General features: G+C 39.3%; 1 protein-coding gene across 3 annotated transcripts in view; it reads left to right on the top strand.

The window, feature by feature from the left end:
- stxbp6 (syntaxin binding protein 6 (amisyn)) overlaps positions 1-15108 on the top strand; it is a 60589-nt gene that overhangs the window by 35032 nt on the left and 10449 nt on the right. For 2 of the 3 annotated variants that reach the window (XM_087780327.1, XM_087780326.1), the window contains exons 3-4: positions 2842-2972; positions 3050-3215. In XM_087780327.1, coding sequence (XP_087636453.1) covers positions 2842-2972; positions 3050-3215 — 297 coding nt within the window. Of the gene's footprint in view, positions 1-2841; positions 2973-3049; positions 3216-7271; positions 7371-15108 lie in introns of all 3 variants that reach the window. The other variant, XM_087780328.1, reaches the window with a different exon arrangement.

The raw sequence follows: 15108 nt of genomic DNA, 5'->3' as shown, positions 1-15108 counted from the left end.
ACACTACACTACACTAACACACTACACTACACACACTACACTACACTGAACACACTACACTACACCAACACACTACACTACACTAACACACTACACTACACACACTACACTACACTAACACACTACACTACACTAACACACTACACTACACTGAACACACTACACTACACTAACACACTACACTACACTAACACACTACACTACACTAACACACTACACTACACACACTACACTACACTAACACACTACACTACACACACTACACTACACTGAACACACTACACTACACTAACACACTACACTGCACTAACACACTACACACACTACACTACACTAACACACTACACTACACTAACACACTACACTACACACACTACACTACACTACACTGAACACACTACACTACACTAACACACTACACTACACTAACACACTACACTGAACACACTACACTACACTAACACACTACACTACACTAACACACTACACTACACACACTACACTACACTGAACACACTACACTAACACACTACACTACACTAACACACTACACTACACTACACTGAACACACTACACTACACTAACACACTACACTACACTAACACACTACACTACACACACTACACTACACTGAACACACTACACTACACTAACACACTACACTACACTAACACACTACACTAACACACTACACTACACTAACACACTACACTACACACACTACAATACACTGAACACACTACACTACACTAACACACTACACTACACTAACACACTACACTACACACACTACACTACACTAACACACTACACTACACACACTACACTACACTACACTGAACACACTACACTACACTAACACACTACACTACACTGAACACACTACACTACACTAACACACTACACTACACTAACACACTACACTACACACACTACACTACACTGAACACACTACACTACACTAACACACTACACTACACTAACACACTACACTACACACACTACACTACACTGAACACACTACACTACACTAACACACTACACTACACTAACACACTACACTACACACACTACACTACACTGAACACACTACACTACACTAACACACTACACTACACTGAACACACTACACTACACTAACACACTACACTACACTGAACACACTACACTACACTGAACACACTACACCACACTGAACACACTACACTACACTGAACACACTACACTACACTAACACACTACACTACACTAACACACTACACTACACTAACACACTACACTACACTAACACACTACACTACACTAACACACTACACTACACTAACACACTACACTAACACACACTACACTACACTACACTAACACACTACACTACACTACACTACACACACTACACTACACTACACTAACACACTACACTGAACACACTACACTACACTAACACACACTACACTACACTAACACACTACACTACACTAACACACTACACTACACTAACACACTACACTACACACACTACACTACACTACACTAACACACTACATTGAACACACTACACTAACACACTACACTACACACACTACACTACACTACACTAACACACTACACTGAACACACTACACTACACTAACACACTACACTAACACACTACACTAACACACTACACTACACTAACACACTACACTACACTAACACACTACACTACACTAACACACTACACTAACACACACTACACTACACTACACACACTACACTACACTACACTAACACACTACACTACACTACACACACTACACTACACTACACTAACACACTACACTGAACACACTACACTACACTAACACACACTACACTACACTAACACACTACACTACACTAACACACTACACTACACACACTACACTACACTAACACACTACACTACACACACTACACTACACTACACTAACACACTACATTGAACACACTACACTAACACACTACACTACACACACTACACTACACTAACACACTACACTGAACACACTACACTACACTAACACACTACACTAACACACTACACTACACTAACACACTACACTAACACACTGCACTAACACACTACACTAACACACTACACTAAAACATTCTATTAGATAATCACACAATGATTGAACTTAGAAAGACCCACACCTGTTGTGTCTCATAGACACGTCGACTCTTGACAGTCTTTTGTCCAAAGAAAGCTTTAGATTCTTTATTTTTCCTTAAACGACGTCGTCTCTGTTTCCAGACAAACATCAAGAAGGTGTTTCATCCTCAGGTGACATTATTGACCTCGTTTGACCTTGTTGTCTAACTGTCAATCAAAAGGAAACGTTTCTTATTTAGTGTTGGTCACTAAACTGTCGAGACACAAACATCACCTGAACTGTCGTATCTTTAGATAAAACGATGTTAACGTTGATTGTGAAGGTGAGAGACAGGAAGTGAAGGGTCAGAGGTCGTTCAAGCAGGAGATGATAACAGAACCTTGAGATTCAAACACATGTCGGCAAATAAACGACGGATACGGAAGATTTGAAGAAGAAAAACAAGTTAAAACAATCGTCGTCAAGAACATGAAGACGAACATGAAGATCCTCCTGATCCCGAAGTCATGTATCGTGAAGGTCAGGTAGGGCAGGAGTTCCTCGTCCTGGTCTGAGCCACGATCTCAAGGTCTCTTCCAGACTGACCTTGAGATCGTTCAGATGGTAGCAATTGATAGAACTTCCAACACAAATATAATCCTGTGGTTCCAGTACTGCTGTCCCTCCATCTTCTTCATGTCTGACTGGATCTCGTGTGTCTCTGAACAGCGACCAAGAAGAACCCGTCGCACGTGTCCATCACCAAAGTCAAGCAGTTCCCAGGATCCTCCGCCTTCGCCAAGCGCTCGCAGTGGAGTCTGGAGCAGCTGCGGCAGGTGAACGGCGTCGACGCCATCAAGGTATTTGAGACGCCGTCGTAGGATCTGAACCAGAAGAACCTCGCGCTGAAGTTGTTGTTCTGGACACACACACGCAGGACTGTCCGGAGTTCGACCTGACCTTCGACAACGCCTTCGACCAGTGGGTGGCCGGGTCGTCCGGCGAGAAGTGCACCTTCATCCAGGTGCTGCACCACACCTGCCAGCGCCACGTCGCCTCGCGCCGGCCAGAGTTCGTCAACTGTCAGTCCAAACTGATGGGTGGTAAGAGAGTGTGTGTGTGTGTGTGTGTGTGTGTGTGTGTGTGTGTGTGTGTCATGTGTGTGTGTGTCGTGTACTAACCCAGAGAACACCACGTCTGGTTCAGATGTTCAGGAACGTCCTCCACGACATCTGAAGCAGATCAAGTGTCCTCGTGTGAACCTCTCGCTCGTCCCTCTCTCCACGTCAACAACACCTAACGACACTTGATCCTCCGGTTTCCTCCCACACCAGCTTAACGTTTGTAAACACCTGGATCTTGTTCTGGTCGTGAAGGTTCTTCTGCTCGTCCTCGTATCAAAGCAAGTGAAGTCACTTGTTGTTGTTCTCGCTCCTGAACTTCAGCTTCGTCGCTGCTTTTTTAGACGTTTTTGACACGACGACGTGATTTGAGCAGGAAAGTGTTTCTGTGGTGATGTCGGCGTCGGGAGAGACTGCTCCACACTGCCCCCCGCAGGCCACGAACAGACGTGTCGTTTGCCCAGAAGACTTTTATAAGAAAAATAATCTTATAATTGAATCTGGAGCTGAAGATCTGCTGCTTCTGGTCTGATCCTCTTCAATGTGCTCAGAAGGTTTTGACATTTTTGTCTGCAGCAGAATTATTGGACATTATTTCAGAGAGATTTTCGCTCCTGTTTAGTTCTTGTAACAATTAAAATCAGATTTAAAAAAGGAAACAACAAAAGGTTTTACAAAAAAACATTTTACGTAGAACTCTGCAGACAATATCAAATCTTTTGATTGGTTGTTGAGGTTTATTGCTGAAGTGTGAAGGTCTGTGGAGAAATACCAATAAACGATATATATATATATATATATATATATATTCTATTCATATTCAACAGAACTACATCCATTTTAAACATTAAAAACCTTTAAAGTCTTGGGGCATTTAAATCATGTAATATTTTCTAAATAATTATTTTGTTGGTGTATTAATATTTAATTATGTATGCGTAAAATAAAGATAAATAACACTTTTACAATTTTAAATTTTATTTAAAAATAGTCACAACGTTTGTTCGTTTTCAATTAAACCTCCGGCCTCTAGACGGCAGTAGTCAGTGCATCCTTAGCTAAAGGAAGAATGATGACTGAGGACGAGAGGATACAGTCGACTCCACGACTTTAAAAGCTGATGTTTGGACATATTTTGTCTTTTATTTCTATGAATTTAACCAAAAGAGATCAATCATAGGATGTAACAATTCAGAGTCTCCTGAAGCGGAAAAGTGTATAATAGTGTTTGGTATTGTTTACTATTGTTTAGTATTGTTTACTATTGTTTACTATTGTTTTCTATTGTTTGGTATTGTTTAGTATTGTTTGTTATTGTTTGGTATTGTTTAGTATTGTTTGTTATTGTTTAGTATTATTTAGTATTGTTTGGTATTGTTTGGTATTGTTTGGTATTGTTTAGTATTGTTTGGTATTGTTTGGTATTGTTTGGTATTGTTTAGTATTGTTTGGTATTGTTTAGTATTGTTTGGTATTGTTCGGTATTATTTAGTATTGTTTGGTATTGTTTAGTATTGTTTGGTATTGTTTGGTATTGTTTGGTATTGTTTAGTATTGTTTGGTATTGTTTGGTATTATTTAGTATTGTTTGGTATTGTTTAGTATTGTTTAGTATTGTTTGGTATTGTTAGGTATTATTTAGTATTGTTTGGTATTGTTTAGTATTGTTTGGTATTGTTTAGTATTGTTTGGTATTGTTTGGTATTGTTTAGTATTGTTTGGTATTGTTTAGTATTATTTAGTATTGTTTGGTATTGTTTAGTATTGTTTGGTATTGTTTGGTATTGTTTAGTATTGTTTGGTATTGTTTGGTATTGTTTAGTATTGTTTGGTATTGTTTAGTATTGTTTGGTATTGTTTGGTATTGTTTAGTATTGTTTGGTATTGTTTGGTATTGTTGGGTATTGTTTAGTATTGTTTAGTATTGTTTGGTTTTGTTTGGTATTGTTGGGTATTGTTTAGTATTGTTTGGTATTGTTTAGTATTGTTTGGTATTGTTTGTTATTGTTGGGTATTGTTTAGTATTGTTTGGTATTGTTTAGTATTGTTGGGTATTGTTTAGTATTGTTTAGTATTGTTTAGTATTGTTTGGTATTGTTTGTTATTGTTGGGTATTGTTTAGTATTGTTTAGTATTGTTTAGTATTGTTTGTTATTGTTTAGTATTGTTGGGTATTGTTTAGTATTGTTTAGTATTGTTTGGTATTGTTTGTTATTGTTGGGTATTGTTTAGTATTGTTGGGTATTGTTTAGTATTGTTTGGTATTGTTTAGTATTGTTTAGTATTGTTTGGTATTGTTTGTTATTGTTGGGTATTGTTTAGTATTGTTGGGTATTGTTTAGTATTGTTTGGTATTGTTTAGTATTGTTTAGTATTGTTTAGGATTATTTGGTGAGCTGATATCTATTCGATCGAGTGATGAGTTTAGTATCGATACAGCTGCTGATGTAGTATTTGAAGTCATAGACAAATACTTGATACTAGTGTTAGATTGTACTTGTCATTTTCAAAAGTGTTTTTGCCAAAAGTAAATGTATTTACTTGAAACAACAAATCATAATTTTTTTAAACAAATCCATATAAATCCAGTCAGTGTTGAATTATTGATCAGTGATCAGTGGAGGAAGTTATTATAAATAAGACGTAGTTTGTTCAGTTTCCTGATGATGAGATTCATGTTGAAGTTACATTAGTTTGTAAAAAACCTGCTTCTTCAATCGTCTACGATCTAGTTGTTGTCGCAGCAACTGGACTCGTGTCGAGAAACATCTGTGACTGACCTTAACATCAGAGCTGAGCTGAGAGACTGTTGTCTCAGGCCGGGCTCTCCAGGTCCACCCGGGGAACCCACGCTTGGAAACACTGCAGCCATGAAACTGCACTTTCAGTTTTCTGACACTAGGGGAGCCAGAAACACTATTTTCAATCCTACCTATTTGGTTTTTTTTATGTTTCAACCTCCTTTTTGTCACGTTAAGTTTTAATTTCCAGTTCTTTTCTTCTTTCAAGTCACAGAAGTATTTCTCCGTGTGTCACTGGAATAATACACCGAAGACGCACTATAATTATTTAGTCATTTAACACTTTATAAACCTTTATAATTTATATCCGTGTGACTTTACACGTGTAGACGCTGCTAATTCAACAAACTGTTTGTTCAATCATGTGTGAAATGAGACTTTTTCAATTCATCTGTTTTATTAGTTTTCATATCGTTGGAGCGACTCGTTTACGACACAAACCAAAAAACTCATCTTATTGAAAACTTTAGTGAGTTTAGTTATTTTGTCTTCATGTTGACAAAAACATCTTCTCTGGTCGATGAAGAATCTGTGACTCGACGTCTTCACGTCACAGTAAACAAACACAACTTATAATGTTCTTAGATTTATGTTTATTTAAATGTAGAAACAATGATCTTCTTTCATTGATATAAGATATTCCATTTCTCTGCCCTCAGCCCACACAAGTTCATGAAGCTACTGTGTGTGTGTGTGTGTGTGTGTGCGAGTGAGTGTGAGTGAGTGAGCGAGTGAGTGTGTGGGTGTGTGTGTGTGTGAGTGTGTGTGTGTGTGTTGTTCCTCGAGGGCCTGTGTAGCTTCACTTCTTCTTATATGTTCCTGCAGTTGAAGTGAATATGTTTTAAATCCTCTTGTTTTGAGAAACATAAAGTCCACAGTGTATGTGTGACAGTATCCGTTGAAGAGACTAGATCCTGGTCGACTCCAGTTTAAGTCTCACTCCAGTGCACAACGAGAGTCAGGAGGCTGCTCAGGTGTGAGACCAGAACTGTGGTGGACCTGCACGACCAGAGCCTGGACTAACATCCCAGTAACGGTTTTTATCATCTTCGTTTAATCTCATGGATCTCATCACTGAACCGGCGAACCTCTGCCAAGGTCAACAGAGTAGGATCGAGTCTGTCTTCTGGCTCGACTCGATCAAGACTCCTTGGCTCTGGAAGCTTCACTGACAAGTCAAACCATCTGGACTAACATGGAGAAGTTGATCTTGTGTCTAAATGTGTTCTCGTCCCAGAAGACCAGCCTGTAGACTCGCTCCTCGATCGTTGCAAAGTGTTCATGAAGCGAGTGAGGAAAGATGTGATTTCAAACCACGGTCGGCTGCTCAGACGAGGTAAGAGGGTGAAGGTCGTCGTGATGATGTCACGTGTCATGATCCTCCAGACCTTCATGTGTCAAAGAGACGCGAGATCTTCCTCACCAGTCGTTTCACTCGAGTCCAGAGCTTTGATCTGTTGAAATGATGGATAGACTTTAGGATGGATGGATGGATGGATGGATGGATGGATGTATAGATGGATGGATGGATGGATGGATGGATGTATAGATGGATGGATGGATGGATGGATGTATAGATGTATAGATGGATGTATAGATGGATGGATGGATAGACTTTAGGATGGATGTATAGATGGATACACTTTTGGATGGATGGATGGATGGATGGATGGATGGATAGACTTTAGGATGGATGTATAGATGGATACACTTTATGATGGATGTATAGATGGATACACTTTAGGATGGATGTATAGATGGATACACTTTAGGATGGATGTATAGATGGATACACTTTAGGATGGATGGATAGATGGATGCACTTTAGGATGGATGTATAGATGGATACACTTTAGGATGGATGTATAGATGGATACACTTTAGGATGGATGGATACACTTTATGATGGATGTATAGATGGATACACTTTAGGATGGATGTATAGATGGATACACTTTAGGATGGATGTATAGATGGATACACTTTAGGATGGATGTATAGATGGATACACTTTAGGATGGATGGATACACTTTATGATGGATGTATAGATGGATACACTTTAGGATGGATGTATAGATGGATACACTTTAGGATGGATGGATGGATGGATAGATAAACTTTAGGATGGATGGATACATTTTAGGATGGATGGATAGATGGATACATTTTAGGATGGATGGATAGATGGATGCACTTTAGGATGGATGTATAGATGGATACACTTTAGGATGGATGTATAGATGGATACACTTTAGGATGGATGGATACACTTTATGATGGATGTATAGATGGATACACTTTAGGATGGATGTATAGATGGATACACTTTAGGATGGATGGATGGATAGATAAACTTTAGGATGGATGGATGGATGGATACATTTTAGGATGGATGGATAGATGGATACATTTTAGGATGGATGGATAGATGGATGCACTTTAGGATGGATGGATGGATAAACTTTATGATGACGGATGGATGGATATCATTTATGATGGATGGATGGATAGATAGACTTTGGGATGGATGGATGGATACATTTTAGGATGGATGGATGGATAAACTTTATGATGATGGATAGATGGATAACATTTATGATGGATGGATAGATGGATAGACTTTGGGATGGATGGATGGATAGATAGACTTTGGGATGGATAGACTTTGGGATGGATGGATGGATAGATAGACTTTGGGATGGATGGATGGATGGATAGACTTTGGGATGGATGGATGGATAGACTTTGGGATGGATGGATGGATGGATAGACTTTGGGATGGATGGATGGATAGACTTTGGGATGGATGGATGGATGGATGGATAGACTTTGGGATGGATGGATGGATGGATGGATAGACTTTGGGATGGATGGATGGATGGATGGATAGACTTTGGGATGGATGGATAGATAGACTTTGGGATGGATGGATGGATGGACAGATTTGAGGATGGATGGATGGATGAATAAACTTAATGATGGATGATGAAGTTTTAATGAAGAATCTTCTGTGAAATAAACATAGAAGTTTGAAGAAGCAAACGTTGTTCTGCAGAAATGAATACAAATGAAAAAAGTTGAAATAGTACCACATGTTCCTGAGATGATCTGAAGCAGCCGTGATCCATGTTGTGCTGAAAGCCCTCAGTGGCAGTAAAACACAGGAGACCTCGAGGGTTTTCAGGATCTTCATGTTTCTTCTTAACGACTCGTGAAGTCATCGTTGAAACACTGACTGAGTCACGGTTTGGCTTCTTCTGGGAGCAGATGTGGATGTTCTGGACTCTATTAATAGAGTCTAATGACATGACGGATGTGAAGGATGAGTCGATGTTCAGTTGTTATCCAACCATTTTATTGAGATTAACGTTTCAAACACACGTCCTTCACGCTTGAACTATAACTAGTCTTTTCTAGTTGTTTAGTTTGATTAAATCTAGACAATGATTCAAACTCACAGAGTTAGAACGGTGACGTGAAGTGACAGCTCACGGTGATTTAAAACATTTAATCCCCGGCAGACTCATGAATCTTGTGCAGGAGGAAATGAACACTTTAAAAGGTTGTGTTTAAAGGTCTTCTTGAGATGATTAACCGTCTGATGAACTACTAAAGTAACGGCGGCTGTGATTGGCTGCAGGGATGAAGGTGTGTCTGGAGGGTCAACACTTTAATGACGGTCCTGCTGGAGTTTGAACCGGAGACTCAGCTGGGAACTCATGAAACATCTGTGGAAGGAAAACTTGATTATGTTTGATGAGAACATGAAGTACTTTGAACAGGATCAGGTCAGAAGTATCTACAAAAAGTACTAAACATAGCTTCATAGAGGTGTGTGTTGTCAAGAATGTGCTGCAGTCCGTTGTATCCTCTCGTCCTCAGTCACCATTCTTCCTTGAGCTACGGAGGACGTAACGACTGCTGCCATCTAGAGGCCGGAGGTTTAGTTTAAGCACAAACATGAACAAACGGCATAAATATTTGCAATAATCAATACAATACTGTGTACAATGATAAATACTAGACAAGAGCTGTAACCCGCATCGTAACCTAGACCTAGATCATGTAGAGAGAAGACCAACTATTGGACTGTGGATCATATCAAGTTAGAGTCGAGAGCATCAGCGCGTCCTTCTCACTTATGCTGAACTCCCATGATGCATCTATATGCAATATACCTATTGGTCGATGCAGTGCTGTGTTCAAATTATACGTTGCCATCGACCGCCGTGATTGGTTGGCTGGGCGGCAAAGCTTGATGGTAGCGGTTCAGTTTTCAAGTACAAAATAAATGTTGTGGATTCAAACGAGTGATGAATTCAACTGAGAGTCTGTTGTGTCGTTAAATATCACTTTGATATAGAGTAGAAGAGAATACAGGCTTGTGTACTTGAAGAGAGTTGTACACAAACATGTAGTAGTCTGGTGGATACACATCTATGTGGCGTCAACATCTGGACCACTGGACTACAAGTTACATTTTTGTGACGCGTATTTATATTTAAAGATTCAATTCTATGCCTAAGATGTTGTTTTACTTTTTCCAAACATGTTTTGAATGTTTCTCTTAATCCAGATGGAATCTCAAACCTCGGCTGATCCTACGATTCCTGACGTTTTTATTGAAACATTGTTTTTTTTGTACATATTTGCACCGACGAGCATGTGGATCACATGACCTGCGTCTCATATTTTCACTCTTGCATCACGAGTGACGAACGTTCTGGACGCTCGAGTCGATCCCTCAGAAGATCTCGACATGAAAGCGTCTGTTATCTGCTCTGATAACTGAGGTGTTTCCAGCTCAGCCTCTGCTGCTCGTCAACATCATGTCTCCTCGTCTGAACCTCCTGAAGCTCCTGAGCCTCAGAGAAAGATGTTCTCAGTGGGAGAGCGAGGTGTGGCGTCAGGAATGATGCGAGGACGCCTCACTTCCCAGAATGCTTAGGATTAGAAGGAATCTCTGTCCCGAGGGGGGGGCGTGGCTGGGGGGGGGGGGGTCTCATCCTGTTTTGATTCTCCAGAAACAATGTAGACTTGATGTTAGAGAGGAGAAGACAAAAGACTATAGTAGCAGATAAATAAACCTGAAATATTGTTGACTTGAGCAGAAACTCGAGGTTAAACTGTCGACGATCTTAAGGTCCTGGAGTGAAGAGAGACTACTGGACAATACTACACATATATATACTTGTTACTACACTATCACAACACCAGAGTCAAGTACTGGACAATACTACACATATATATACTTGTTACTACACTATCACAACACCAGAGTCAAGTACTGGACAATACTACACATATATATACTTGTTACTACACTATCACAACACCAGAGTCAAGTACTGGACAATACTACACATATATACTTGTTACTACACTATCACAAAACCAGAGTCAAGTACTGGACAATACTACACATATATACTTGTTACTACACTATCACAACACCAGAGTCAAGTACTGGACAATACTACACATATATACTTGTTACTACACTATCACAACACCAGAGTCAAGTACTGGACAATACTACACATATATACTTGTTACTACACTATCACAACACCAGAGTCAAGTACTGGACAATACTACACATATATATACTTGTTACTACACTATCACAACACCAGAGTCAAGTACTGGACAATACTACACATATACTTGTTACTACACTATCGCAACACCAGAGTCAAGTACTGGACAATACTACACATATACTTGTTACTACACTATCACAACACCAGAGTCAAGTACTGGACAATACTACACATATACTTGTTACTACACTATCGCAACACCAGAGTCAAGTACTGGACAATACTACACATATACTTGTTACTACACTATCGCAACACCAGAGTCAAGTACTGGACAATACTACACATATACTTGTTACTACACTATCACAACACCAGAGTCAAGTACTGGACAATACTACACATATATACTTGTTACTACACTATCACAACACCAGAGTCAAGTACTGGACAATACTACACATATATACTTGTTACTACACTATCGCAACACCAGAGTCAAGTACTGGACAATACTACACATATACTTGTTACTACACTATCGCAACACCAGAGTCAAGTACTGGACAATACTACACATATACTTGTTACTACACTATCACAACACCACAGTCAAGTACTGGACAATACTACACATATACTTGTTACTACACTATCGCAACACCAGAGTCAAGTACTGGACAATACTACACATATACTTGTTACTACACTATCACAACACCAGAGTCAAGTACTGGACAATACTACACATATACTTGTTACTACACTATCGCAACACCAGAGTCAAGTACTGGACAATACTACACATATACTTGTTACTACACTATCACAACACCAGAGTCAAGTACTGGACAATACTACACATATACTTGTTACTACACTATCGCAACACCAGAGTCAAGTACTGGACAATACTACACATATATACTTGTTACTACACTATCGCAACACCAGAGTCAAGTACTGGACAATACTACACATATATACTTGTTACTACACTATCACAACACCAGAGTCAAGTACTGGACAATACTACACATATATACTTGTTACTACACTATCACAACACCAGAGTCAAGTACTGGACAATACTACACATATACTTGTTACTACACTATCGCAACACCAGAGTCAAGTACTGGACAATACTACACATATATACTTGTTACTACACTATCACAACACCAGAGTCAAGTACTGGACAATACTACACATATATACTTGTTACTACACTATCACAACACCAGAGTCAAGTACTGGACAATACTACACATATATACTTGTTACTACACTATCACAACACCAGAGTCAAGTACTGGACAATACTACACATATATATACTTGTTACTACACTATCACAACACCAGAGTCAAGTACTGGACAATACTACACATATACTTGTTACTACACTATCGCAACACCAGAGTCAAGTACTGGACAATACTACACATATACTTGTTACTACACTATCACAACACCAGAGTCAAGTACTGGACAATACTACACATATACTTGTTACTACACTATCGCAACACCAGAGTCAAGTACTGGACAATACTACACATATACTTGTTACTACACTATCGCAACACCAGAGTCAAGTACTGGACAATACTACACATATACTTGTTACTACACTATCACAACACCAGAGTCAAGTACTGGACAATACTACACATATATACTTGTTACTACACTATCACAACACCAGAGTCAAGTACTGGACAATACTACACATATATACTTGTTACTACACTATCGCAACACCAGAGTCAAGTACTGGACAATACTACACATATACTTGTTACTACACTATCGCAACACCAGAGTCAAGTACTGGACAATACTACACATATACTTGTTACTACACTATCACAACACCAGAGTCAAGTACTGGACAATACTACACATATACTTGTTACTACACTATCGCAACACCAGAGTCAAGTACTGGACAATACTACACATATACTTGTTACTACACTATCACAACACCAGAGTCAAGTACTGGACAATACTACACATATACTTGTTACTACACTATCGCAACACCAGAGTCAAGTACTGGACAATACTACACATATACTTGTTACTACACTATCACAACACCAGAGTCAAGTACTGGACAATACTACACATATACTTGTTACTACACTATCGCAACACCAGAGTCAAGTACTGGACAATACTACACATATATACTTGTTACTACACTATCGCAACACCAGAGTCAAGTACTGGACAATACTACACATATATACTTGTTACTACACTATCACAACACCAGAGTCAAGTACTGGACAATACTACACATATATACTTGTTACTACACTATCACAACACCAGAGTCAAGTACTGGACAATACTACACATATACTTGTTACTACACTATCGCAACACCAGAGTCAAGTACTGGACAATACTACACATATATACTTGTTACTACACTATCACAACACCAGAGTCAAGTACTGGACAATACTACACATATATACTTGTTACTACACTATCACAACACCAGAGTCAAGTACTGGACAATACTACACATATATACGTGTTACTACACTATCACTATATATCATTTATTATTATTATTATTATTTATTATATCATTGTATTGTGATACGCATCAACACACTCTTGACAAACACACACTCCTTGTAAGACGTTTCTAATAACAAAGAAGATATTAAAGTATAATAAAGTATAATAACACAATAACATGAAGTCAGTCCATATATCTCCAGGAAAACAAGATTCTTTCCTAGATGTTAGTCTGTCAGGACCAGCTCTGTATGGTCGACCACATGGTCAAGAGAACCAGTGTGACCCGAGTTCTATTGCCTGGTTCAGGCTGAAATAAGTGAAGTGTCTTCATCAGATTTAGCTGCTGCCGGCCCTCGTATGATCCAATCACCCGTCACTCAGAAGCAGACTCTGGGCTGCAGGTCTCACCGCGAGGACCAGATGAAGCGTCTCCTCGGACCCGGGTCTCTTCGCTCCAGAACTATTGGATTAAAATCATTGTGTGTTCAGAGAAAACGGCTCCAGGTCAGAAGCACTTTTAGGTTTTCATCGTTTCTTTGGAGCTTCTTATGAAACCAAATATATTCGATACATTGTATTCGAATAAAACAACAACAATTGTGCAACAACTTACTTGGAATTCATCTGCACAAAGCTTTGTTCTCGCGTCTCCTGGAGATTAAGTTCCATCACGATCGTCAACTTCAGCTCCTCGTGGATTCTTACGGTGACAGATGACGACTTACAGTCGCACTTTATTGCCGACGGAGGAAGAGCCTGAGGAGCTTGAGGAGCTTGAGATGAATGAGCTGTCAGAGGAAACATCGTCTCAGCCTCAGCTCCATGTTTGGATCGTCAGGAGGAGACGAGGAGCTTGAGATGAACATCTCAGCTCCATGTTTGGATCGTCAGGAGGAGACGAGGAGCTTGAGATGAACATCTCAGCTCCATGTTTGGATCGTCAGGAGGAGACGAGGAGCTTGAGATGAACATCTCAGCTCCAT

Source organism: Callionymus lyra, chromosome 18 (assembly GCF_982586985.1).
Source record: "Callionymus lyra chromosome 18, fCalLyr1.hap1.1, whole genome shotgun sequence".
Classification (NCBI taxonomy): Eukaryota; Metazoa; Chordata; class Actinopteri; order Syngnathiformes; family Callionymidae; genus Callionymus; species Callionymus lyra.
This window is presented reverse-complemented; position numbering and strand designations above follow the sequence as displayed.